General features: G+C 36.0%; 1 protein-coding gene across 1 annotated transcript in view; it reads left to right on the top strand.

The window, feature by feature from the left end:
• The window catches only part of THSD7B (thrombospondin type 1 domain containing 7B), a 1129969-nt gene that overhangs the window by 599520 nt on the left and 506691 nt on the right, over positions 1–23758 (top strand). The window contains exons 8-9 of the mRNA XM_055123230.1: positions 13653–13844; positions 17657–17891. Of these exons, the coding sequence (XP_054979205.1) occupies positions 13653–13844; positions 17657–17891 (427 nt within the window). The remainder of the gene's footprint in view (positions 1–13652; positions 13845–17656; positions 17892–23758) is intronic.

The raw sequence follows: 23758 nt of genomic DNA, 5'->3' as shown, positions 1-23758 counted from the left end.
CACCCTTTATAGTCACCACCAGGAATGATCCCAAAGCAGAGTCAGGAGAAACTCTAAGAACAAACAGGTATGGCCCAGCACCCTACACACACACACACACACACACACACACACACACACACACACACACACACACAAAGGTGTACATTGAATGAAATAGAATAAATCATTGCTGCTAAGTATAATTTTCAAGCTTTTGTGTGAGAAAATTTTTTTAAATTGTGTTCTCATATTTAAGAATCGTGTGCATGGGTGATATGGGATTCTAATGATTTGTAAAATTTACATAGCTTCTTTGCATATCTAGAGGGTAAGTCAAAGAGCATAAAATGTCTGAGTACTGTGTTGCCTAGTTTTCTGGGTCAAATAGTGTAGGATATCATTGGTTTGTCCTTTCTCCCTTGCCACAAAGACTTTAGGTATATCTGGTAATAATCTCTAAACATTTTAAGACAACATTGGTATGTCCTGTTCTCCTCGCCACAAGGAGCTTAGGCATATCGGGTCACACCCATCAAAGTGCTCCCGAGTCACTCCCATTCCTTTGTCTATCTGTAACCACTTCTCTATGCTCTCTTCCCCAACCAGTTAATCAGCTTTTCCCCTAATCAGACTCTGTTAATTTGTAAGGTCAGAACTTTCTAGGACACTGAATTTGTATTGTAAGTTAATATTGTTTTTCTCCTCTCCTCGTGTCTTTTGAATAGTTTACTTTAAACTAATGTCCTTTTTGTATGGACAAAGAAATACAGTTGTTAATATGCTTTTGTAACATGGAATTTAATTGGCTTCGAATATTATTCACTCCTGGGCATCTGCTTTCTCGACTTAAGCCTCAACTGCCCTTACTTCCTGGCACCCCCAAAAGCAGGGTCCCAATGAGGGGTGGGATGGACCCAGGGCAAGAGGTGAGTTATGTGCTACCCTGGCATCGAGATGGGCCTGGCCAAAGTGCCTAATGCTTAACTATATGTTAAGAGCTTGGTCATGGACATGTCATGTCATGATCCAAAAGCAACAATGAGACTAGGACCCTTCTAGGAATAGAAAAGACTAATCTGGCCTGAGAACTGTAGTCTGAGATCCAGATGAACCCAGGAGAGCAATTCTATAAGCTTAATGCTTCTCTTGCTAGGTTCATACAAAATGATTAATATTCTGAATACTTACATGTTAGTTGGACAAAGAGAGGAGAAACACACCCATGGGATTCTACTCTTGGGTGGGTGTCCTAATGAAAGAGAATCTGTCCTAGAAGGAGCACCCCCTGAGGAAATGAACTTTACCCCTATTTGTTGTGACCACACTTGTGTGTAAGCCCCAACACCTTATGCTTGGGGATTTAACTAGGCTAAAAGACTGGGGGCCGGCCAGTTCCAGTGCCAGATCTAGAGAAGCTAGATAGAGATCCAGATTCAGAGGAGAAGGAGAATGAAGTAGGATGGGGGAGGTAGAAGCAGGAGGAGAATCAGAGGAGAATGGAGATGGGAATGGAATAAACTGCAACTCAGACCAACCAGCCTGGCCCTCATTCCTTCCTTCGCCTGCCTCGTCATTGCCATCAACCTCCTCGGGGTGGGGGAAGCGGCTGGAGACTACCGAACATGGGCGGCAGGAGAGATAGAGCGCAGCTGCCCTGTGCCCTGTGTCCGGTGTGGTACCCTCCCCTCCCTTCCTTTTTTTTGTGTAGAAAGAGAGAGAGTAGAGAAAACATACATAGATGAGAGTAGAGAAAAGATAAATAGGTTAGTATCTCCAGATTTCTCTTATTCTTAAATTAAAATATAGAAATCATGGACATTTTAGATACATTGTATAGAAAAATATTTGAGAACATGTGTGCATACTTGATATTCAGGGCTTCTCTGAATCCCATCATTAAAAAAAATAATGGGTCTGTAACAGTGATGCAAAATGTGTGTGATTAAGTACAAATGGGTCTGTGTTAGCTGCTACTCAACATCCCAAATCTGGGCTTTCTTATCCTATTCATTACAGGGAATGCTCTCCCGAGTTCCTGTATGCATAATAGAGGATGCAGAGGTGTTGATTGTTCTAAGAAACTAAAACACATGAGGTGTCATATCTAAATGAATATAAAACATATGGGGAAAAATTAGAAACTGTGACACAAACCTTAAATGGTAGAAACTGTGACACAGACCCTAACATGGAAACCTTCAAAGACTAGAGCATGATAGCCAAAGATCCTCAATGCGAATAACTCAGCTGAGGAGAAACAGAATTTAAAGGAAATTGTGCAATTTAGATGAGCATGAGTCCCCATCTATACCTGGCTGCCCACCAGAAAGAAAGGAAGAAAGGAACAAGAAGATAACTTTAAACATCTGAGATAGATAAATTTAAGCACAGTGAGTAGGGCATTTGCAGACCTGGGTTTGATTCCTCAGTCCCTTTCAGAGAGCCCGGCAAACTACCGAGAGTATCCCACCCGCACATCAGAGCCTGGCAAGCTACCCGTGGCATATTCGATATGCAAAAAACAGTAACAACGAGTCTCACAATGGAGACATTGCAGGTGCCCTCTTGAGCAAATCAATGACAACAGTGATACATCGACAGTGATAGAGTTGCATTACTGATATGTTAATTTAAATTGATACATTTTTTAATTTATTCTTTTATTGAATCACCATGTAGAAAGTTACAAAGCTTTTAGGTTTAAGTCTCAGTTAAACAATACTCGAACACCCATCCCTTCACCAGTGCACATATTCCACCACCAAGAATCACAGTATATCTCCCCCCGCACCTCCCCAGTCCCCCACCCCACATGTGTAACTGGTAAATTTTACTTTACTTTCACTTTGATTACATTCAAGATTTCAACAAAAAACTCACTATTATTGATTTGGAGTTTCTCCCCCCTCAAGTCGACCTGCTGAAAAGAAAGCATTTGATAATCTGTTTTCCATTGCTGAGGATGAAGAGATATGAGGTTGAGAGGCCACACTAGCAGCCGCACGGGTTTGGATTTCTGTATTTTAGTATTTTAGTAACTAAGTCCAGAGAAATATCGGCCAGAAATTGCATCATTGTAAGCTTGTACTTCACAGCTACTTTATATTCCACATATGAGTGCAACCTTTCTATGTCTGTCTCTTTCTGACTCATTTCACTCAGCATGATACTTTCCATGTTGATCCACTTATATGCAAATTTCATGACTTCATGTTTTCTGACAGCTACATAGTATTCCATTGTATAGATATACCAGAGTTTCTTTAACCAGTCATCTGTTTATGGGGCACTCTGTTCTTTTCCATATTGTGGCTATTGTAAACAGTTTGGCAATGAACATAGAAATTCAGACGTCATCTCTACTATACCTTATGCCTCTCTGGGATATATTCCCAGAAGTGGTATTACTGGGTCAAATGAAAGCTCAATTTCTAACTTTTTGAGAATCATCCATATAGTTTTCCAAAGGGCTGAACCAGTCGGCATTCCCACCAGCAGTGAAGGAGAGTTCCTTTCTCCCCACATCCACGCCAACATCAGTTGCTATTGTTTTTTAGGATGTGGGCCTGTCTCTGTGGTGTGAGATGATATCTCATTGTTGTTTTGATCTGCATCTCCCTGATGATTAGTGATGTTGAACATTTTCTCATGTGCCTCTCAGCCATTCGGATTTCTTCTTTTGGAAAGTTTCTGTTCATTTCTTCGCCCCATTTTCTGATGGGGTTGGCAGTTTTCTTCTTCTGGAGTTCAACCAGTGCATTGTATATCCTTGTTATCAACCCTTTATCGGATAGGTACTGCATAAATATCCTTTCCCATTCTGTAGATTGTCTTTGTATTTTGGTCATTGTTTCTTTTGAGGTACAGAAGCTTCTTAGTTTGAGATAGTCCCATTTATTTATCTCTGTTTTCACTTGCTTTGCCAGTGGCTTGTCAGCTTTGAAGATACCTTTGGCTTCAATGTCGTGGAGGGTTTTGCCGACCTTGTCTTCAATGTACCTTAGGGATTCTGGTCTGATGTTGAGGTCTTTAAACCATTTTGATCTGACTTTTGCACATGGTGATAGGTGGAGGTCTACGCCCATTTTTTTTTTGCATGTAGCTGTCCAGTTTTGCCAGTGGAATCAGCTAACAAAGGAGGTAAAGTACTTGTATAATGAAAACTACAAAACGCTACTTCAGGAAATAAAACAGGACATGAGGAAATGGAAAGGTATCCCCTGCTTGTGGATTGGAAGAATTAATATTGTCAAAATGGCAATTCTCCCCAAAGCATTGTACAAATTCAATGTGATCCCTATAGGGATACCCTTGACATTCTTCAAAGAAATGGAGCAAGCGCTCCTGAAATTCATATGGAACAATAAACCCCCACGAATAGCTAAAGCAATTTTGGGAAAAAGAAAATGGGAGGAATCAACCTCCCCAACTTCCAACACTGCTACAAAGCGTTAGTCATTAAAACAGCATGGTACTGGAACAAAGGCAGAGCTGCAGACCAATGGAACAGGGTTGAATACTCTGACACACACCCCCAAATATATGATCATCTAATCTTTGATAAGGGAGCAAGAAATGTGAAGTGGAGCAAGGAAAGCATGTTTAAATTGATACATTTATATGTCTCTTTACCATTCCCATATGCTACCACTACTCATGAGGAATTAACCTTTGTTTTGTTTTTTCTGTTTTCTTTTGATACTGGTTGACATTTATTTATTTATTTGTATTAAATCACCAAGAGATACACTGTTACAAAGTTGTTTATGTTTGGGTTTCAGTAATAGAATGTTCCAATACTCATCCCTTCATCAGTGTACATTTCCCATAATCAATGCTTCCCATCATCATCCTGCCACCCTCCCAACCTGTCCCCCACCCCCTAGCCCTCGCCCCACTACAGCCTGCCTCTATGGCAGGTACCTTTCTAATCTCTCTCTCTCTCTCTCTCTCTCTCTCTCTCTCTCTCTCTCTCTCTCTCTCTCTCCTTCTTAGCATTATGATTGCAAAAATGGTTCTGAGAGGTGTAGGATAACATTGGTTTGTCCTTTCTGCCTTGCCACAGGGAGCCTAGGTTTATTGGGTTACTACTATCACAGTGCTCCCATTCCTCTGTGTTTATTTGTAAACTCTTTCTTTGTGCTCTGCTTCTCCAACCAGTCAATTACCTTTATCTCCTAATCAGACCTTGTTAACCCTGCTTTTCTCTCCTTGCATCTATTGCATAGTTAATTCAGAGCAATGTCCTTTTTGTATCGACACAGGAAGACATTTAATGCTGTGCTTTTGTAACTTGGGAGTTAATTAACTCCAAAAGATATTCACTCCTGGGCACCTGTTTTCTTAATTTAAACCTCAGTTGCCCTTACTTCCCAGCACCCCAAAAGCAGGGTCCCAACGCAAAACTGAAGGGACCAGGGCCAGCTGTGAGCTATCGTGGCATAGAAATGGGCCAGGTCAAAGCGCCATAATACTTAACTATAAGTTAAGAGCATGGTCATAGAAAAATTCTGTCATGATTCAAAAAGTAACAACTGGATTAGGACCCTGCTAGGGTGAGGAAAGATTAATCTGGCCTGAGCACTGTAGTCTGAGATCTATAACCAGATGTCCCCAGGAGAGCCACCCTACAAGCTTAATGTATCTCTTAAAATAACTAATATTGAGACGTAGAATTAAGATGTTAATTGATATATTAATTAAATGATTTTTGGACAGGGAAAGGAGAAACATGCCCCAGATGGCATTTCGCCCTTGAATGGAGGGCTTTCTTTTTTTTTCTTTTTGAGTCACACCCAGTGATGTACAGGGGTTACACCTGGCTCTACACTCAGAAATTACTCCTTAAAGTGCTCGGGGGACCTTATGGGATGCCAGGATCAAACCCAGGTCAGCCAGTGCAAGGCAAAAGCCCTACCCACTCTACTATTGCTCTGGCCCCAGAGGAGGGCTTTCATATGTTGATTGTGCTATCTGACCTGGGTCTGGTTTCTACTCTCAAAGCAGGAATTAGGAAGAGAGGAGAGTCCAAGGTGGTGAGAGTGGAGTGTGGAGTGTGGAGAGAAGAATGAGGGAGACAGGAGGAGACTGGAATGAATGGCTTAGTGAGATTGACACAGGCACATGGGGAGAATGGAATAAATGGCAACTAATTACCAACCATCTTGGCCTTCATTTCCTCCTTCATCCACACATGGCATCAGCTGTCTGGGGTGGGGGTAGTGGCCCAAGACCATTGAATGCAGGCGGTGAGAGAGTTGAGCCTCGGGATTCCTAGTCACTTCACGATTATACAGAGAGGGTATATCCCTTTACCTACTTTCAGTATTCAGTTCTTGTTCAGAGTTGTTATTATTCCAGTTATTTTTGGAGAAATTGGCTTTTGTAAGAAAATCCATATTACACTTAAAGATGTTCTTTTCCAACTATATATAAATATATATTTCATTTCAAACTCATAAGTAATTATTTTTAAACTCTTGCAGACATTAAATACTAAATAATCACCATCCCTTCTTGAGTGTCTGATTAATACAGGGAAATGTGACATTTCTGCACTAAAGCATCTTATATTTTTTATGAATATTTATGAGCAATTATAATTTCTTCTTAAATTTTATTATATTTATTATTGATACTGGGGCCACAGCCAGCTATGCTCAGTGCTTACTCCTAGCTTTTAATTTGGGATCATTTCTGATGGTGCTCAGTGGACTAGATGGGGTTCTGGGAACTGAATTAAGTCTCAGCCTCAACCACAAGAAGGCATGTGCCTTATTCACTGTACTGTGTCACTAACCACTATTCCTATAGTTTAGAGCCTATTTTGCTTTTTGCATTTTCTCTCATTATAAGTAATATTTAATACGGTATTTATGGCTAAAAATTGTAAATACAATTTGTTGGCTTTTCGCTTAACTAATTTTTTTGTGCAGTTAGAAAGTAACCTGTCTTAACAGGGAGTAGAAGGTATGAATGCCAAAGTAGCATCAATACTAAGAACTAGGCTCTAGAACAAGATTATCCACGACCAAATTCTAGCTCTAGCATGTCCAGCATGTCATTGAGCAGGTTGTTAGCTTCTCTATAAAATTAATATAATCCATATAAATTCCTACTTCATAGGATTATCATACAATTTAAATGGGTTGATATGTATTTTTATAGCAATAATTGACCTCTACTTTGTGTAATGCATTGCTTTCTATCATCAATGCACTAAAGATTAAGTGACTTAATAAATATATATATATAAATGTTATATTGTGCTGGGCATATCCTAAGTTATATACTTAGTTGTTATTATAATATTATCACAAAAAATAAACAATGTAATTCAGTTATATTTCTGAATAATGTTCATTAGCCACATAAGTTTTAGCTAACTCTTGAATTTTAACAACATATTTATCTTAGAAATAACTTTCCTACCTGAAATATTTTTCAGTTCGATTTATTTTGGGTTTTCTCACATTTATTTTATTTTACTTTTTGTTATGTTTCCTTTTTTTATATTTGACTAAGCTTACTGTTTCCATTATTATTCTCTGTATGAGCATTGTGACATCAGCATAATACTTTCCTGCTTTTATTCATGTTATTTATCTAATCATACATCTTCCTGCATTCACTGAATATCTCTGTACTGCTCTCCTCTTTCTATATTCTATATATATTGTGTATTTTCATCTAATGTTTCCATATCTACACTCTAAACCTTTTCATTGGCTTATCTTTTCTATTTTAAAAACAAATCTATTTTTCCCTGTTCTACCAGTCAATTTCCAAATATCCATAGTTTCTCACTCACTTGAGCTTAATCTTTTCAGTTCTAAATATTCTAAGAAAAATGTAGTGAACTATATAGAATCCCTTCTTTGTAGTTTGACACCATCTATTACTGACAATAAAGGAAAGGCATCTGTGAGGTAGGAACCAGGATGTAATCCTTTATAATGTATAAGAATATAATGTATAATGGCTGATAGATGTTTTTCATTTCTAACTTTAAACAAATTATTTAAGCCCTCGGTGTCTTAGGTGTAGCAATAGTACTCAACAAGTGATATAATATGACTTTTTAATAAAATGCAACATTTAATGCGGTAAGTGATAAGCATAGTCCATCTAAACATTTTCAAATATCATATATTGTCATTTTATTAGTTAGTATTATACCTAACACCAGATCCCTTTGTTTTCTTACATGTATATATAAACTAAATATACACATAATTTGAAATTGTGAAATCAGTAAGAAGAAATTTAAATGTGTTGCTGCATTGCATTTTTTCCACATACTTCTATTTAGCCCTGAGCTTCTGTCCCATATCTTATTGCTTTAAAATATGTAAAAATTTTCCTAGCTGATTAGTATCTCAGTCCAAATGTGGCCACAGGCTGCTTGCTTTTAAAGAGGTAATGTTTAAATTTCAAAAAAAATGGAATTCAGTGCAAATAAATTCCAGTAAATTTACTATTCACTAGCTAGTGACATCTTAGCTATAGGCAAGTAATTAATCAATATTTATTTAAAGTATTTTTGCTATTTAAACAGTACATAAAATTTTATGAAATGCAGATTAACTTTGGTAACTGATTCATTACTTTCTGTTATGGCATTATTATACAAGAGAAACTATCAAATTTCCCAAGGTTCATTATTGTTGTAAGAGTACGGTAATTTAAAGTTTCTCTATTTATAAAATGTTTGTTGCTTTTCAAATTGTAACATAGATTGTAAATATCTGAGTTTTTCTTTCTATTTCTGTCTTTCCATTTCACTTGTATTGTCAGAAAACTAATAATTACTACATTTTTTTCTTACTATAACAAGATAGCACAGTGGGTAGGGTGTTTAGCTTGTACACAGTCGACCCAGGTTCAATTTCTCCGCTTTCAGAGAGCCCAGCAAGCTACAGACAGTATCCCACCCGCAAGGCAGAGCCTAGCAAGCTACCCGTGGCATATTTGATATGCCAAAAACAGTAACAACAAGTCTCACAATGGAGATGTTACTGGTGCCCGCTCGAGCAAAAATTGATGAGCTATGGGATGACAGTGATACAGTGATACATACAGTGATAACAAGATATAGATGGAGTTTCTAATACCAATATCGCTTTGCTCTTCATTCTATTATCTGCAGACAGGTGCTGGTTCATGAAAATTTCCTGATGGTCCACCAATAACAAAAAATTATACCTCAAGCACCAGAAGATGTCCTACTAGCTAAGTAACTTGTAACACTGGGTTTAATTTTTTTAATTGCTACCTGCATTTGGTTTTTTATGCCCGTCATCAGCTTGTCTGTGAAATAATTCATTTCTCATTATTATGCAGTTGAAAAAAGTTGAAGAATACTTCCCTGCAGGTCAGAGAACGAGGAATACTGCAGAAAATAATTAGTAGCATATGTATGGCTTGAACATTGTATGATATAGGATGATCAATCTATTAGGATTTATATTAAAGAAGACCTTTGATTCTGTTGAGACTGAAGAGGTCATCAAAGCCCTAGCCAATCAGGGCATTCAAACTCAGTACATCAAGATCCTCCATGAGCTGTCTTATGGATTCACCACCAGGATCTCACCATTCTACAAGGAAGTGATCATTGATGTGAAGAGAGGGGTTTAGCAGGGCGATACCATTTCACTGAAACTTTTTAGTGCCACCCTCAAGAACGTCATGCAATGACTGGAATGGGAAGGAATGGGAGTGAAGATAGACAGTCAGCAACTACACCATCTTTGCTTTGCTTATGACATTGTTCTAGTAACACCAAACATTAGCCAAGTGGCACAAATGCTGGCTGACTTTAACCTCGAGTGTGGAAAGGTCAGACTGCAGCTGAATCTCAGCAAAATGATGTTCATGAAAAACAAACTAGTCCCTGATGTTCCATTTGCTCTCAACGGAACAAATACCTCCAAATGCAGCAGCTATGTGTACCTGGGTTGAGAATGCAGCATGAGGAATGACTTGGCACCAGAACTGCGCAGGAGGAAGAGAGCAGCATGGAACGCCTTCAAGAGTATCAAAGAAGTGGTTAAGAGGACAAAGAACTTCCAACTCCGGGCACATCTTTCCAACTCCACTGTTCTTACTGCACTAACATATGCCTCAGAGATCTGGGACCTAGGAAAACAGGATGAGAATGCTATTTGGGTATCCCAAAGAGGAATCAAAAGAGCTATGATAGGAGTATCACATTTCACTCAAGTGAGAGAAGGAATTCTGAGTTCTGACCTCCGTCGACAATCAAGAATCAGGGATGCTGTCTCATTTGTGAAGGCATCAAAAATCAGATGGGCTGGACACATAATACAACTCAGAGATGACTGCTGAAATAGAGCCGTTACCAACTGGATTCCATGAGATGTCAAAAGACTGCATGGCCGCCCACCAACTAGATGTTCAGACTTCTTTGTTAAAACCCGGAATAAACAGTTTGAGGCTCTTCCTGTTTCTGGAGCGAGCAGATATCATTGGGCTACACTAGCACGTCACAGGGACTAATGGCGATGTTACTGGTGCCCGCTCAAGCAAATCAAAGATCAACAGGATGACAAGTGATACAAGTGATACAAGAGATGATTTATATAGTTATACATAGTTGAGTTTCAGTAGTGCAGTGTTCCAACACAGTCTCACCACCAGTGTCAACTTCCTTCCACCTATGTCCTCAGGTTCTCTCACACTCCTCAACTTTTGTTGTTCTTTGGATCTTATGCTTGCTGCTCTGAAGGTTATATGTGTTTATCTGTATGTATACCACATATATGCATGCATATGCCTATACCACATGTCTATATGACTCATGTGCTTGAGGTCCCTGAGCCTTATTTCTGTTACCTCCCATCCATTTCTTGTTACTCCTCAAAACTCAGTTTCTTTATTTTCTTGTCCTTTTCATTTTTGTGGTCCAGGATCAGGGGCAATACGGGTACATGTACTTTGAAAACAGGTGCTTTATATTTTAAATTGTATCTATCTATCTGTCTATAAATCCATACATATTTGAACTGGAAAAACAGAAACTTTAGGGACACTTGAATATGTTCAGAAATATAAATATTATTATGTTCGTGGAGCGATAGCACAGCAGGTAGGGCTTTTGCCTTGCACATGGCCAACCCGGGTTCGATTCCTCTGTCCCTCTCAGAGAGCCCGACAAGCTACTGAGAGTATCCCGCCTGCATGGCAGAGCCTGGCAAGCTACTCGTTCAGTATCCAATATGCCAAAAACAGTAACAAAAAGTCTCACCTAGACATTACTGGTGCCCGCTCAAGCAAATCGATGAGCAACAGGATGAGTGCGATACAGTGATTATGTTCAGGAATATCTCTTCCCAAATAACTCATCAACATATATATACATATGTATATACCAAATTAATGTCATAAACCTATATGAAGGAGTTACTGATAAGTCTGAATTTTAGTAGAGATATCCCCCCAAATAATATAAGATTTGTTTAAATAAGACTTAAGTATACCACATGCCATTACTAATCCAAAAAATTCATACCAATATTGACATTTTCAAAAAATCTGAAATTCTTCAGCAAATTACCTATTTAATCCAGTATTTAGCTTTTCTTTTTTAAATTTTTGTAATAGAAAAACCTGATAGTATATGCTATTCCTCAGAATACCCTTTTCCAAAATCTTTCATGTAAAAATATGCCAATACATTTTATTGTGTGGGGAGGATTAGTGCTCCATCTAGCAAGGGTCAATTTGAAAACAGTTTAATAGTAGTTGTCAAGTAAGTGAAATTAAAATCTGCATAGTTACTAACTTTTTTAAAATGCCAATAATATTAAAGATATGGAAAGAGAATTTCAATTAGTTGTAAGTTGGACATTTTATTTGGTCAGAATGCTTATGTACTTAAAAAGGCTGTTAATCCTTAACTGGTGCCTCTATGTGTTTACAATTGTGTGAATATTTGTGTGTAAATGCCATGCATTGTGGACTCAACTTAAAATAGATTAAGACTGAAAAAGAATAATAGAAAAGAGCATTCTCTTTCAGCTTGATTATCTGCTAGACTCTCTATTACTTTTCATAATATGCTTGAAAGGTTTTATTTGTACCTTAAGGGCAATGAAGCTGGTTTCATTTACAAATATGAATTCAAATAGTATCTTTGCACTATCTTTTCCTCCAGAAAGTTTTCCTTACTACTCATTTTATTTGCTCCTTAAAACTAATATTTATCTCTGGAATTAGACACTACATAGTTAATGAATCAATAGTTTGGAAATCAGATAATTCCCAACTTGATTCTCAACTCAGACTTGCATGATATTGAGCAAATTTTTCTTTCAAAACCACTGACTCCTAAGCTTTAAAATCATAGAGATATTCCTGCATGGAAGTGCTTCCCATGTGAAAAATTCTGGCACAAGAGAGATGCTCCCCGAAACATTGGTTCCCTTGCCAGTTATTTGTGTCATACAAATAATGATAAGTGAATTCCACAAGCATAAAATAACTTTATTGCTATGCCACATTCCACATTACTTTGAATTAGAAATGGCATTACTATTATTCATATCTTCTGCTTTTATAAGCATGCTAAAAATGGGGAGAGTCATATGAGTGGAATTGTAAATTGTAAATTCCATACAAGAGTGATTTCAGAAATTATTACAAACATTTGAGACATGTGAAAGTAACTAAGGAATTGTCAACTTAGTCTTAATATCTATTAATTTAAAATGTCATTCTCCATTGTGTGTGTACACACACATATATATTTGTGAATATATACTCAAATGGACTGGAGCAATAGCACAGTGGGTAGGGCGTTTGCCTTGCATGTGGACGGCCCGGGTTCAATTCCTCCATCCCTCTCGGAGAGCCCAGCAAGCTACCAAAAGTATGCTTCCCACACGGCAGAACCTGGCAAGCTACCCTTGACATATTTGATATGCCAAAAACAGTAACAAGTCTCACAATAGAGACGTTACTGGTGCCTGCTCGAGCAAATTAATGAACAATGGGACAACCATACTACTGTGCATTCAAATATATGTTTAAGTATATGTGTATAGGTTTAAGTGCTTCGTCAGATTATTGAATTGAGATAATTAACACATTAGAGTAAATGTTATATTTTCTCTCAACACACTGCAAATTTCAGCCACACACTCTATCCATTTTGTATTTTGACTAGCACCATACAGAAACTAGTGTTGTGTGATACTTTTGATTAATATTTGAAGTTTAACATATCCAATAGAAAATTAGGATGATAAAATTCTTCTGTATAGTACATTGCTGTTGCCACCATTTTTCAGCAAAACATATACTTCTACCACCCATTTATCAGTATGCCAATAATGTCTGTGTCAAGCCTTTTGTATCTGAATCATCTCTAGACTACTTTGTCCCTGTGCTGGGTAATAAATGGGAGGTCTGCAGTGGCATCAACTTTTCTAAATGTCAAATGATTCACTGGCAGTTTTTCTTTTCTTTACACAAATATACTAGACAGCTGGAGCAACCATATTCCTTTTTGCACTTTTTTGATTTAGATGCCAGGTGAAATCTTCTAAGTAAACATGAAGTAATTTAGGAAGCCTGGTGTCTAAATGCTCTTTAAACTGTCTCAAGTTTGCATTAATGGGTGCCTTTCTTGATCTGATTGATTACAGGAAAGGAGGTATCAGGGAGTCTCTGCCCAGAGTCTCCTCCACCTGAACGGATGACTTGTGAAATTCCCTGCCGAATGGATTGTGTGGTGAGTGAGTGGACAGAGTGGTCATCCTGCTCCCAGTCTTGTTCAAATAAAAATTCAGATGGAAAACAGACCAGATCTAGGACTATCCTGGCATTGTCTGGGGAAGGTGAGTAGAAGTAAACTTTTTACAGTAGAAAAAATTGCCAAACTCATAAAATGGAAATACCTGCTACAAGTTTATCTCTGTTGTACTTGAATCATAGTCAGCAATTTTATTTTCATATATTCCTTATCTTTTAATCCTGTAGTTTATGCTATGTTTCCATATTTTCCTCTATATTTTTTAGTTCATATCTATGTATAAACCAATGATTGTAAATAGATTTAGGTGTTTTTTTTACTTTAATGTTCAGTTCATATCTATGTATAGATCAATAATTATAAATAGATTTACATGTTTTTTTCACTTTAATGTTTAAGGAAAAAATAAAATTGGTTGACACATATCCAACTTTTGCTACCTTATGAAGTTGGGGATATAAATTAAATATGTCTGGTAAAACAAGACATGATTCTTAACTGGGAACTGCCTGATCTGTGAGCCCTGATTTTCTGTTCTGTCATGTTGACACATTGTGAGAATGACAAGATGAAAGCTGTGCAAATGGCTTTGAAGAAGTTAAAATGCGCAGTGGGAAGGCCATAGAGTGACATAATGACAAATTAGAAGAGTATCTCTTTCTATTTTTTATAGCAATAGAGCAGTTGTCTGTGTTTCCAAATAATATGTCATTTATTCCAATCTTACCTTTGCCCTCTTCTGCCTAGGGCACAACTAGAGGAGCAGGTCAGTGTGGCAGCCTGCTGGGAGAAACTCCTTTTTACAAAATTCAGTTCTGTGATCTAAGAAATGGATCTAGGGTCTAGGATGAAAACTTTAATATGCTTAAAGTGCTGTTGCACCCCACTGATGTCTTTTATAGTTGTAGAAGAAGTAAAAATAAATTTGATAGTATTATACATTTCAAAAATTACAAAACAAAACCAATTGCCAAACAGAGCAGGAGGGGTGAGAAGGGGTAATAAAAAGACCAGATTAAAGTAGATGTAAAGAGAGTGATGGGGGGTCCAGGATACTTTGCAGAGTGGGGGTGCATAGTAAGTTTGAATATCAGTATATCAAGCACTGCACTGTAGCACTGTCGTCCTGTTGTTCATTGATTTGCTCTCACGGGTGCCAGTAACATCTCCATTGTGAGACTTGTTGTTACTGTTTTTGGCATATCAAATACACCACGGGTAGCTTGCTGGGCTCTCCAAGAGGGATGGAGGAATTGAACCCGGGTTGGCCACATTCAAGGCAAACACCCTACCCACTGTATTATTGCTCCAGCCCCAATATATCAGCACATTAAAAAATTATTATAACCTCCTAAATTGTGATCACTGTATCACTGTCATCTCGTTATTCATCGATTTGTGTCTGTTGTGTGCTGTGTAGCCTGATGGCGTATTGGGGGCTTTTTCAGGATAAGGGGAATGAATATCATCGTTGTTATTGTTTTTGGCATATCGAGTACACCCCGGATAGCTTGCCAGGCTCTGCCATATAATCTCAGAGTTAGAGAAACTAAGACAACAAATTAATTCCAAAATGAATAGAAGAAATAATAAAAATCAAAACAGAGATAAAAGATAGAGAGATCAAGAGAACACAGTGAAAGCAAAACAAATAGCTTTTTTTTGCAAGAATAAATAAAATTGACAAATCCTTAGCTCTAATTAAGTTTCTAGTTTTTTCTTTCAACAAAAATAGAAAACTCAAATTTGATCAGAGATGAAAAAGAAGAAATTACAACCAACACCTCAGAATACAGACAACTGTAAGAGGGTACTACTAGTATGAACCACTCTATTTCTAAGCAGAAACAGATGCAGAGGTATTCTTAGAATCATACACTCTCCCAAGACTGAATTAGGAGGAAGTAGAAAACCTGAACAAATAAGTCTTGAGTAAGGAAACAGTAACTGAGCAATTAACAATTTCTCCCAACAAGAAGTCTGGGTTCACTAACTAATTCTACCAAACCTTCAACAAAAACTTACTACATCTACACTCCTCAAGGCTCTTCGAAGTATCAAAGAAATCAGAATCCATTCTAACAGCTTCTATAATGCCAAAACTACCTTAATACTAAAAATGCAGAGATATTACTGAAAAAAAATTATAGACCAACATGTCTAAAGAAGATAAATGCAAAGATCCTCAACAAAATCTCAGTAAATACCATCCAACAATGTATCAAAAGTATCACATATCATGATCAAGTGGGATATAGGAATAGCTCAATATACACAAATCAATTAATGGAATACACCATAACAACAAAAGGAAAGATGAAAATCATAAGATCAGATCAACATATGTAAAGAAAGCTTTTGACAATATTAAACATCCACTTATTTTCTAAAAAGTATAGAGGTATCAGATTCTAACAGTCATTTATAACATATAACATAACATGACAGCCAACATCATATACTATAGCAAAATAATAAAACAGATCAGGCATAAGTCAAGAATGTCCTTTTTCTCCCCTATTGCTCAGTATAGTTTTGGAAGTCCTTACCAAAGCATAAGACAAAACAGAAAGAGAGAAAGAAATAAAAGTGATCCATCTGGGAAAAATAAGAAGTTAAACTCTATTTGTAGATAACATGATAATATACTAATATGCTATATTACTGTATGCTAATATAAACAAATTTTAAAAGTGAAAAATAATAAATAACAAAATAATAAAGCTAAATTGTATATTTTGAGTATTTGAGCCACTGAATAAAACATAGGAAAATATCAGTATAGGAAAATATCAGTAGTTCAGATGAATGCCAGTTTTTACATGGATATGAAAATATAATAGAAAAGTCTGAAGTGAAATTTGATAGCCTAGTGTGGCAAAGACAATAAGGGTCCACATCTCTCTAGTCTTCCTATCAGTGGTTAGTAATTGTTATATATTATTTCATAGGTTAAGTACAAGCTCTCACTGAAAAATTTTGAGATTTGTCTGTTTCTCAAATTGCAATGCATCGGTGGAGTATAAGTGTCTGAAAATGATTCTCGAGGAAAATAATCCTCTCTTAGATAAGAAAAGACATACCTAGATAATGAGTATCTGGGTTATGTGTCCAGTGTAAAATGATTTCATGGTCATAAACTATGTCTCATTATTTTATGGAAACTTAGTTCCATTAAAATAAAAACTAGATTTTATCTGTCTTTGTTTGGAGGCCTCAACTGGCAGTGCTCAGAGCTTACCACTGGCTCTTCACTCAGGAGTCACTCCCAGAAGGATTCAGGAGACTATATTGGGTACCAGGGACTGAACATGCATTTGTCACATGTAATAAAAGCATTCTGCTTGGTGTACTATTGCTCTGCTTCCAGATTTTATTTATCTTGAAGACAAAACCCTTAAGGTGGGCAGTGGAGTCAATTCATTTTTAATTTATTCATTCTGCTGCTGGAGCAATAGCACAGCAGGTAGGGCATTTGCCTTATAGGCAGCTGACCCTGGTTTGATCCCTACGTCCCTCTCTTGAGAGCCTGGCAAGCTACCGAGAGTATCCTGCACACGGCAGAGCCTGGCAAGCTTCCCGTGGTGTATTGGATATGCCAAAAACAGTAACAGATCACACAATGGAGACATTACTGGTGCCCATTCAAGCAAATAGATGAACAAAGGGACAACAGTTCTACATTTTGCTACTTTTAGCTGCATTTTGCTACATTTTGCTGCATGATATTTAGCAAACAATGTATAGTTCTCAAGTCAATAAAAGAAAAGAACCATGGCCTTGGGGCAGAAAGAAGGCATCCTGATTCAAGCCTTTGGAAATATGTGTCAACAGGACTTTAAAGTAGCAAAAGCATCAACAGTAACATACAAGCCTCCTTTTGTTTTATTTTCGCAGGTGGAAAACCATGTCCACCTGTTCAGTCCCTTCAAGAACATCGTTCCTGCAATGAGCATTCTTGTATGCAACTCTACTGGGAGACATCACCTTGGGGCCCATGTACTGAAGACACTTTGGTAACTGCCCTTAATGCAACCATTGCTTGGGATGGAGAAGCTTCATGTGGTATGGGCATTCAGAAACGAAGGGTTTTCTGTGTCAAGACTCACATAGGACAAGTAGTGACCAAAAGGTATTATTATTACACTTAATAGAAATGAAATTATCATTGCATAATTGAGTATTTTAACCAAAAAACACTTATTAAACATTAAATATGTTTGAGTCTATACTGAAGTATTAATATTTTTATTTTGTTTTAACTCTGAATAGAATATGATTCAAACAATGGTACACAGTTATAATATGGATCATTAGTAAAATTATTTTACCAAGGGTAAAAGCACTTAATAATATGTAGAATGATTCTGAGTAACCAAAAAAATTTTAGAGCTGATGTCAGTTATCGATTCTTTGATTCTTTTTAATTATAGATGTACTAGATCATATGAATTTATTTTATATAATTTAAAAGTAGGGGTTATATTCATTTTAGGTTTCATTGATTGTTTACTAAAGTAATAAATTCATATAGTCATTTTGCATGGAATAATTTATTTACTTAAAAGTTTAGGTTGTTATACATGTTATATTCTACCTAGAGCTATACATTTTTTTTAATTTTAAGAGAATTTGGACATGGAGATTATAATTTAAATGTCAAAAAGGTGACAAGTGATGAAGTAAAAGAAAAAATTAAATGGAGAACTGAGCTGTGGGATTTTCATGTCTAGACAAAGTGATAAGCCATAATTCTTCCACAGCAGTATCCTTGTGGAGAAGAAAATGTAAGAGACCTAGGCATTATTCAGAGACTGTATCTCTTAAGGCAGTTACAGCTTTTGTGCTTGTCCATAGTATAATGTGAACTGATCAAATCGATAACTATAGTCAAACATGGACATAATAATTGTACATCTCTTGATTCAGATTATATTCTAATTCATGGGGGTATATTGAAACCTAAGAGACTTATAGAAATATTATGCAGACAGATAAAGGGTTTAATCTTTAAACAATTGCTGTGTTGGTAATGTTTTCTGGTTTAAATTTTTCAACTGATTAAAAGAGATTTATTAAGTATTAGCTTGAATATACAGAAAACTTTTTGTGATTAGGCATAGAAAGAAACCTTACGTGACTAGCATAAAAAGAAAGGTGACTAGGCATAGAAAGAAACTTTAATAAAATGAATCAAACTACCACATTTACTATGATAGGAACACTTATCATTCTTGAATTGTGACATTTTTCAAAAAATATTTCAACTTGTAACCACAATAGAAAAAGTGTACTTCATATTACTGTGTTTAGTTTTCAACAAAGTTTGGTTTATACTTGTATATATCAAGTTTATATTATATATATATACTTACTTATCTCAATATATAATATACTTGAGACCAGTGATGACCAAATAAATTGTCATCAGACAATTTTAAAAGTCTTATTAGGCCATGAAAAATGGCTGATATATTCGGATAATCATGTAAATTTTCCTTATTCTCATAATTACTTTGAATGGCAAGTGTTCAGAAAAATCCCTGAGCACATAAGTATACTAGAATATGTGATTATGTGATTAAAAAAAACATAGGACTGGGGTCCCTGCGATAGTGCAGCAGGTAAGGCCCTTGCACTGCATATAACCATCCCTAGTAAAGTCCCCAGTACTATGCATGTCCCCGCAAGGCCCTCCAGGAGCGATCTCTGAGCTAATAGTCAGCATGTGTTCATAGTGAAAAACCCTTGACAACATCCAGATGTGGATTGACCCTTTCCACCGCCCCCATCATAGAATCAAAAGTTTATGATTTAAAGTGTAATTTACAAACTGAATGTGTACTTGTTTGAAAATTTATATAAGAGATAATAAAATGTTATTGCAGTGAATAACCTCTAGTTACACTTGGTTTACCAGCATAGTCATGAATTGCACAGATGTCTTCCCAAACATATACACAGATATAAAGATATTGCTAATTCCTTTTTTGCACAGTTAATGAAGCTGGAGACTTAATGGCCTAGTTTTAATTCTTATTGTATGTCTCCAACAGTCCTTTTAAACGTGAGGAGTCTTCATGGGTTTTAGTAAAGTTAATTAAAAATTCTTAAGGTTAATGAAATTAATTGAGTTAAAAACATAATACCCGGTGCCCAGTGAAGCTGGGCATTTGAGTGAGATTATCAATAGCAGAAAATATTCTTTGTTTTAACTTGGGAAGATAGTTTTGTTGTTTCTTGTGAAAGTCATTGCCCTCTGCACATCCTTAGGAGCAGGGGAGGAATATATAAACAGAAAAGAAACTGGGCTGAGAAAGCGTAGCCTCTGGGCTTGAGAGAAAGAAGCATTTCCACTGAATCAATGGGCCAATATAATGTATTTTAACTGAGGGAGATACATCTTTCTTGCAAGTTTTTGTTTCCCTGGCTTGATGTTTTGACTTCCATGTAATTGTAGAGGTGAGAACATTACCATTGTATGAGTAATAGAACTTATCATATCAGAAAATGAGAACAAGCTGTGGTACAACTGGAACAGAAATAAGAGCTTGTCTGGATATTTAGGAAATTTCCTTAATGTTGTTTCATTGCTTCATGTATTTTTTTGTTATGATGTACAAAAATCATAAATACAGATTCATAACACATTCCTCTAAATGTTCCACAGTTTTCTGATAAGGAATTTTCTACTATTGTTGTGAAAATCCCTGGCATTCTGAGAGATAAAGTAATGCAGAACTCCAATTACTCATTTAATGTTTTAAAAGCTGGCAGCTTTGCCCCTCCTAACTCTGAGATGAAATGTCAGTTTCTGGTTTGCAGAACTGCTGTGAGAGACACAGCATTGTGTGTCTTCATCTTGATAAAGAAAGCTTAACTGGAATATGGCAGGTCTTTGTCGCTCGATTGATGTATTTCAGCATTTATAAAGGTCTCAAGCGTATCAGGTTATCAAAAAAGAAACATGATGGGTTATTCCAGTAAAAGTCCAGGAAATTATCTGTTCAGAATAAACACATTCATCCTTTTATTGTGAGCACTGTCAATCTATGACCAGCATGTTATCAGAGAGTAAGAAGTATAAATTATGACAGAAAATATACTTTGTTTACAACTAATCAGTGAATCCATATGTTTCCCAGAGTTTTAAGATTTCACATTTGTTTTAGAAGTGGTTAGATAAAGTAGCTAATATCCCTAGTGATTTATTTTTATTCAAATTCTAACAGTACAGAATTCCAATATTTATGTATGGTCAATAGATGTTTACACTAAAATATCAGACTTTTAAGATGTGAGATCAGATTAAAATACATACCTAGAATGTGTGTAATGTATATTGATGTATTGATGTGTGTTGGTGAATGGTGATTGCACCATCAAGCAAGTTTGCATAGTGGATGCACACATACCCATATCCTCCCAAATCAGCATCAGAAATCATCAAAAGCCTTCTTTTGTTTATTTAATGACAATCAACAATATATAAAAGCAACTGATGTTTTTTAAAGTAACATTAGTATAAGATACTAATAATTTAAGGTGATTTTTGAAAACTTAAGAGTAAATTTATAAAAATGGGAAAGGAACGATTTTTAAAGAAGTAGACAATGTGTATGTAGAAATGAAGAGGAAGTTAGTTCTGTGGAAAAGGCCAACCTTATTTGCCGAAGAGACAAACAAAAAGGTCGTTTAATAAGGAAAAGAATATTCAAGTACTATTAAATAAGAAATTGTATTTCAATAGAGCCCATAGTTCACATCCACTCTATAGGCAGTATATCCTGAGTCTGACATTTTGCACTTTTTCTCTTTTATGAAAGAATTTAGAGAAATATAAGGGTCCATATTATGGACATTAGCTGCAATATCCAGTGAATTATTTACTTTGTAATGTCAATTAAGGATAAAAAAGTGGATTTCCTAAATGAAATTATTATATATTCTTAATTGTTTAAGGAAATCCCTAAAATATAAGATACCTATCTCAGAATTCCTGAAGTGCAGCACAAATATTTCAAATCTATTTTGTTCATCTATTTGTAAGTATCATTGCCTGTTTTGGTGTGCTTCCCATCCTCAAATGTGTACCTAGAAAGCTATTGCTACTGAAATTGTACTTCCATTGTCAGTCATATGTAGGAATTTCGGGATATTTAGAGTAACCACTGGCTCAATTTTATTAGTAGACCTTCAAGTATGAATAAAAACACTTTTGGGAATGAGTTTTGTATTTTTGCTACATCTTGTAAAATCTTTCATAAGCTTTCCAATCAGAATAGCTTCTTTAAAAAGCACACTGTCCTCAAAAAATACCCTTCTTTCCTACCCTTATTATTTTCACTGTATTTATCTATTGTATAACTGTGTGTGGTATGTGTCTACGTGTGCCTGTGTGTGTCTGTGACTATGTCTGTGTTTAGACTACTTAATAATTGTACTACTAGCAGTTTCCTATGAACTGTTTCTTTTTCAATTTTTTAATTAACGTATTTTGTGCTCCATAGTAGAAATTAAATAATATAAAGGGACTGGTGATCAAAAGAAACAGGTTTCTTCATATACCACTTTATTTAGTATGCTGCATCCCTCCAAAAAATGTTTCTTTTCCATAGGACTCATAATACAATATGGGGTGTGAGAATTTCCTATTGATTAATCAATTATGGGCTCTGTTGGTGCTCAGGAACCACCAGCACACCTCAGTACTAGTGTTTGAGATCAAACTCAGGAAGTAAAAGAGGATCCACATGCAAGCAATTTTCCCAAACCCATTAGCCATTTATTTTTCAAATTCTACAGCGCTTTAGATTTGTGGGTAGTTTAATATGAATTTTTGTCAAACATTATGTTTCATTTATTTAGTTTTGAATAAATTGAACTATCACAAATGGTTGATTCCTCCCCAGGGTATGTTTAAAGCAGTTATAGAATTTTTCACATGTGTATACTGATAAATGATTATAAAGAGGTGTGCATAAACCCCCCCCCCATTTTTACAGCCTTAGGAACCAGAAATTCTTTGTCACCTGTGTAAGACTTCATGTAGTTCAATAATTTAACAACACACAAGAAGATGTAGCAATGAGTCTTGTGTCTACCTTGCTCCTATACACTCCTCTGTTTTCTGTCCTACTGTTGGCAACCTCATTGTTAGTTTCTTCTTGTGCCTCCATGTGTCTTTATGTCAGCACATAAAGCACAAGTACATATCAATATCCCCTCTCTTTGAGTATTTCCCTATCGATTCAAAATGGAGCTCTAAGTTTTATATATTATTTGTAAGTCTCTTCACTCATCAGTTTTATATTTCTATCCCTAGCTCCTTGTCAAGAAATCAATGAATTTCATTCCTGACTGTTCCAAACTCTACCACATTGTTAATGTTTTGTTATTTGATTATAATAGAACCTTTATTTAATATTCCCAAAAGTTGACTTCCTCCAAAAAATGTTTCTTTTCCATAGGACAAACAAACAAACAAATATTATTATTTGTTTGGGCTCTCCACTTTGTATGAAGTAGAGACACAAGTCTCTCTGTGACTCTTTCCTTCTCCCTACTTATGCTCATTGTGTCTTCACTTCATAGTGGTAAGAAAAATGCAATATGGATTCTATTTCAGAGTTAAATTCAGTAGTTCATGTTGTGCCTATGGATTACTTATATGGGTTCAAAACTAAAAAAGACTCTTTTTATATATAATTATGTTTTGAAAAGTTTAATGCCAGATGCACCTGTCTTTTTGAATAACACATTTTTCTTCATCTTCTTCTTCAACCATTATTGGTAGTAGCATTTTCTTAGTGTTTGAAATCTAGACAATGTTTGAGTTTGTATGTTGTTATTTTGTTTAAAATTGTGGACTTTTTCATCTAATTAAAACTTTTGTCATTTACTCACTTTTTACTTATCTCTACAGTTTCTCTCTTCTATTTGCTATTCTCTTCTGCTGGAAGATATATTCTTTGAACTCACTAGACTGGTGTTATTTGC

Source organism: Sorex araneus, chromosome X (assembly GCF_027595985.1).
Source record: "Sorex araneus isolate mSorAra2 chromosome X, mSorAra2.pri, whole genome shotgun sequence".
Lineage (NCBI taxonomy): Eukaryota > Metazoa > Chordata > Mammalia > Eulipotyphla > Soricidae > Sorex > Sorex araneus.
The sequence above is the reverse complement of the archived record's forward strand: the minus strand, read 5'-3'. Positions and strand labels throughout refer to the sequence as shown.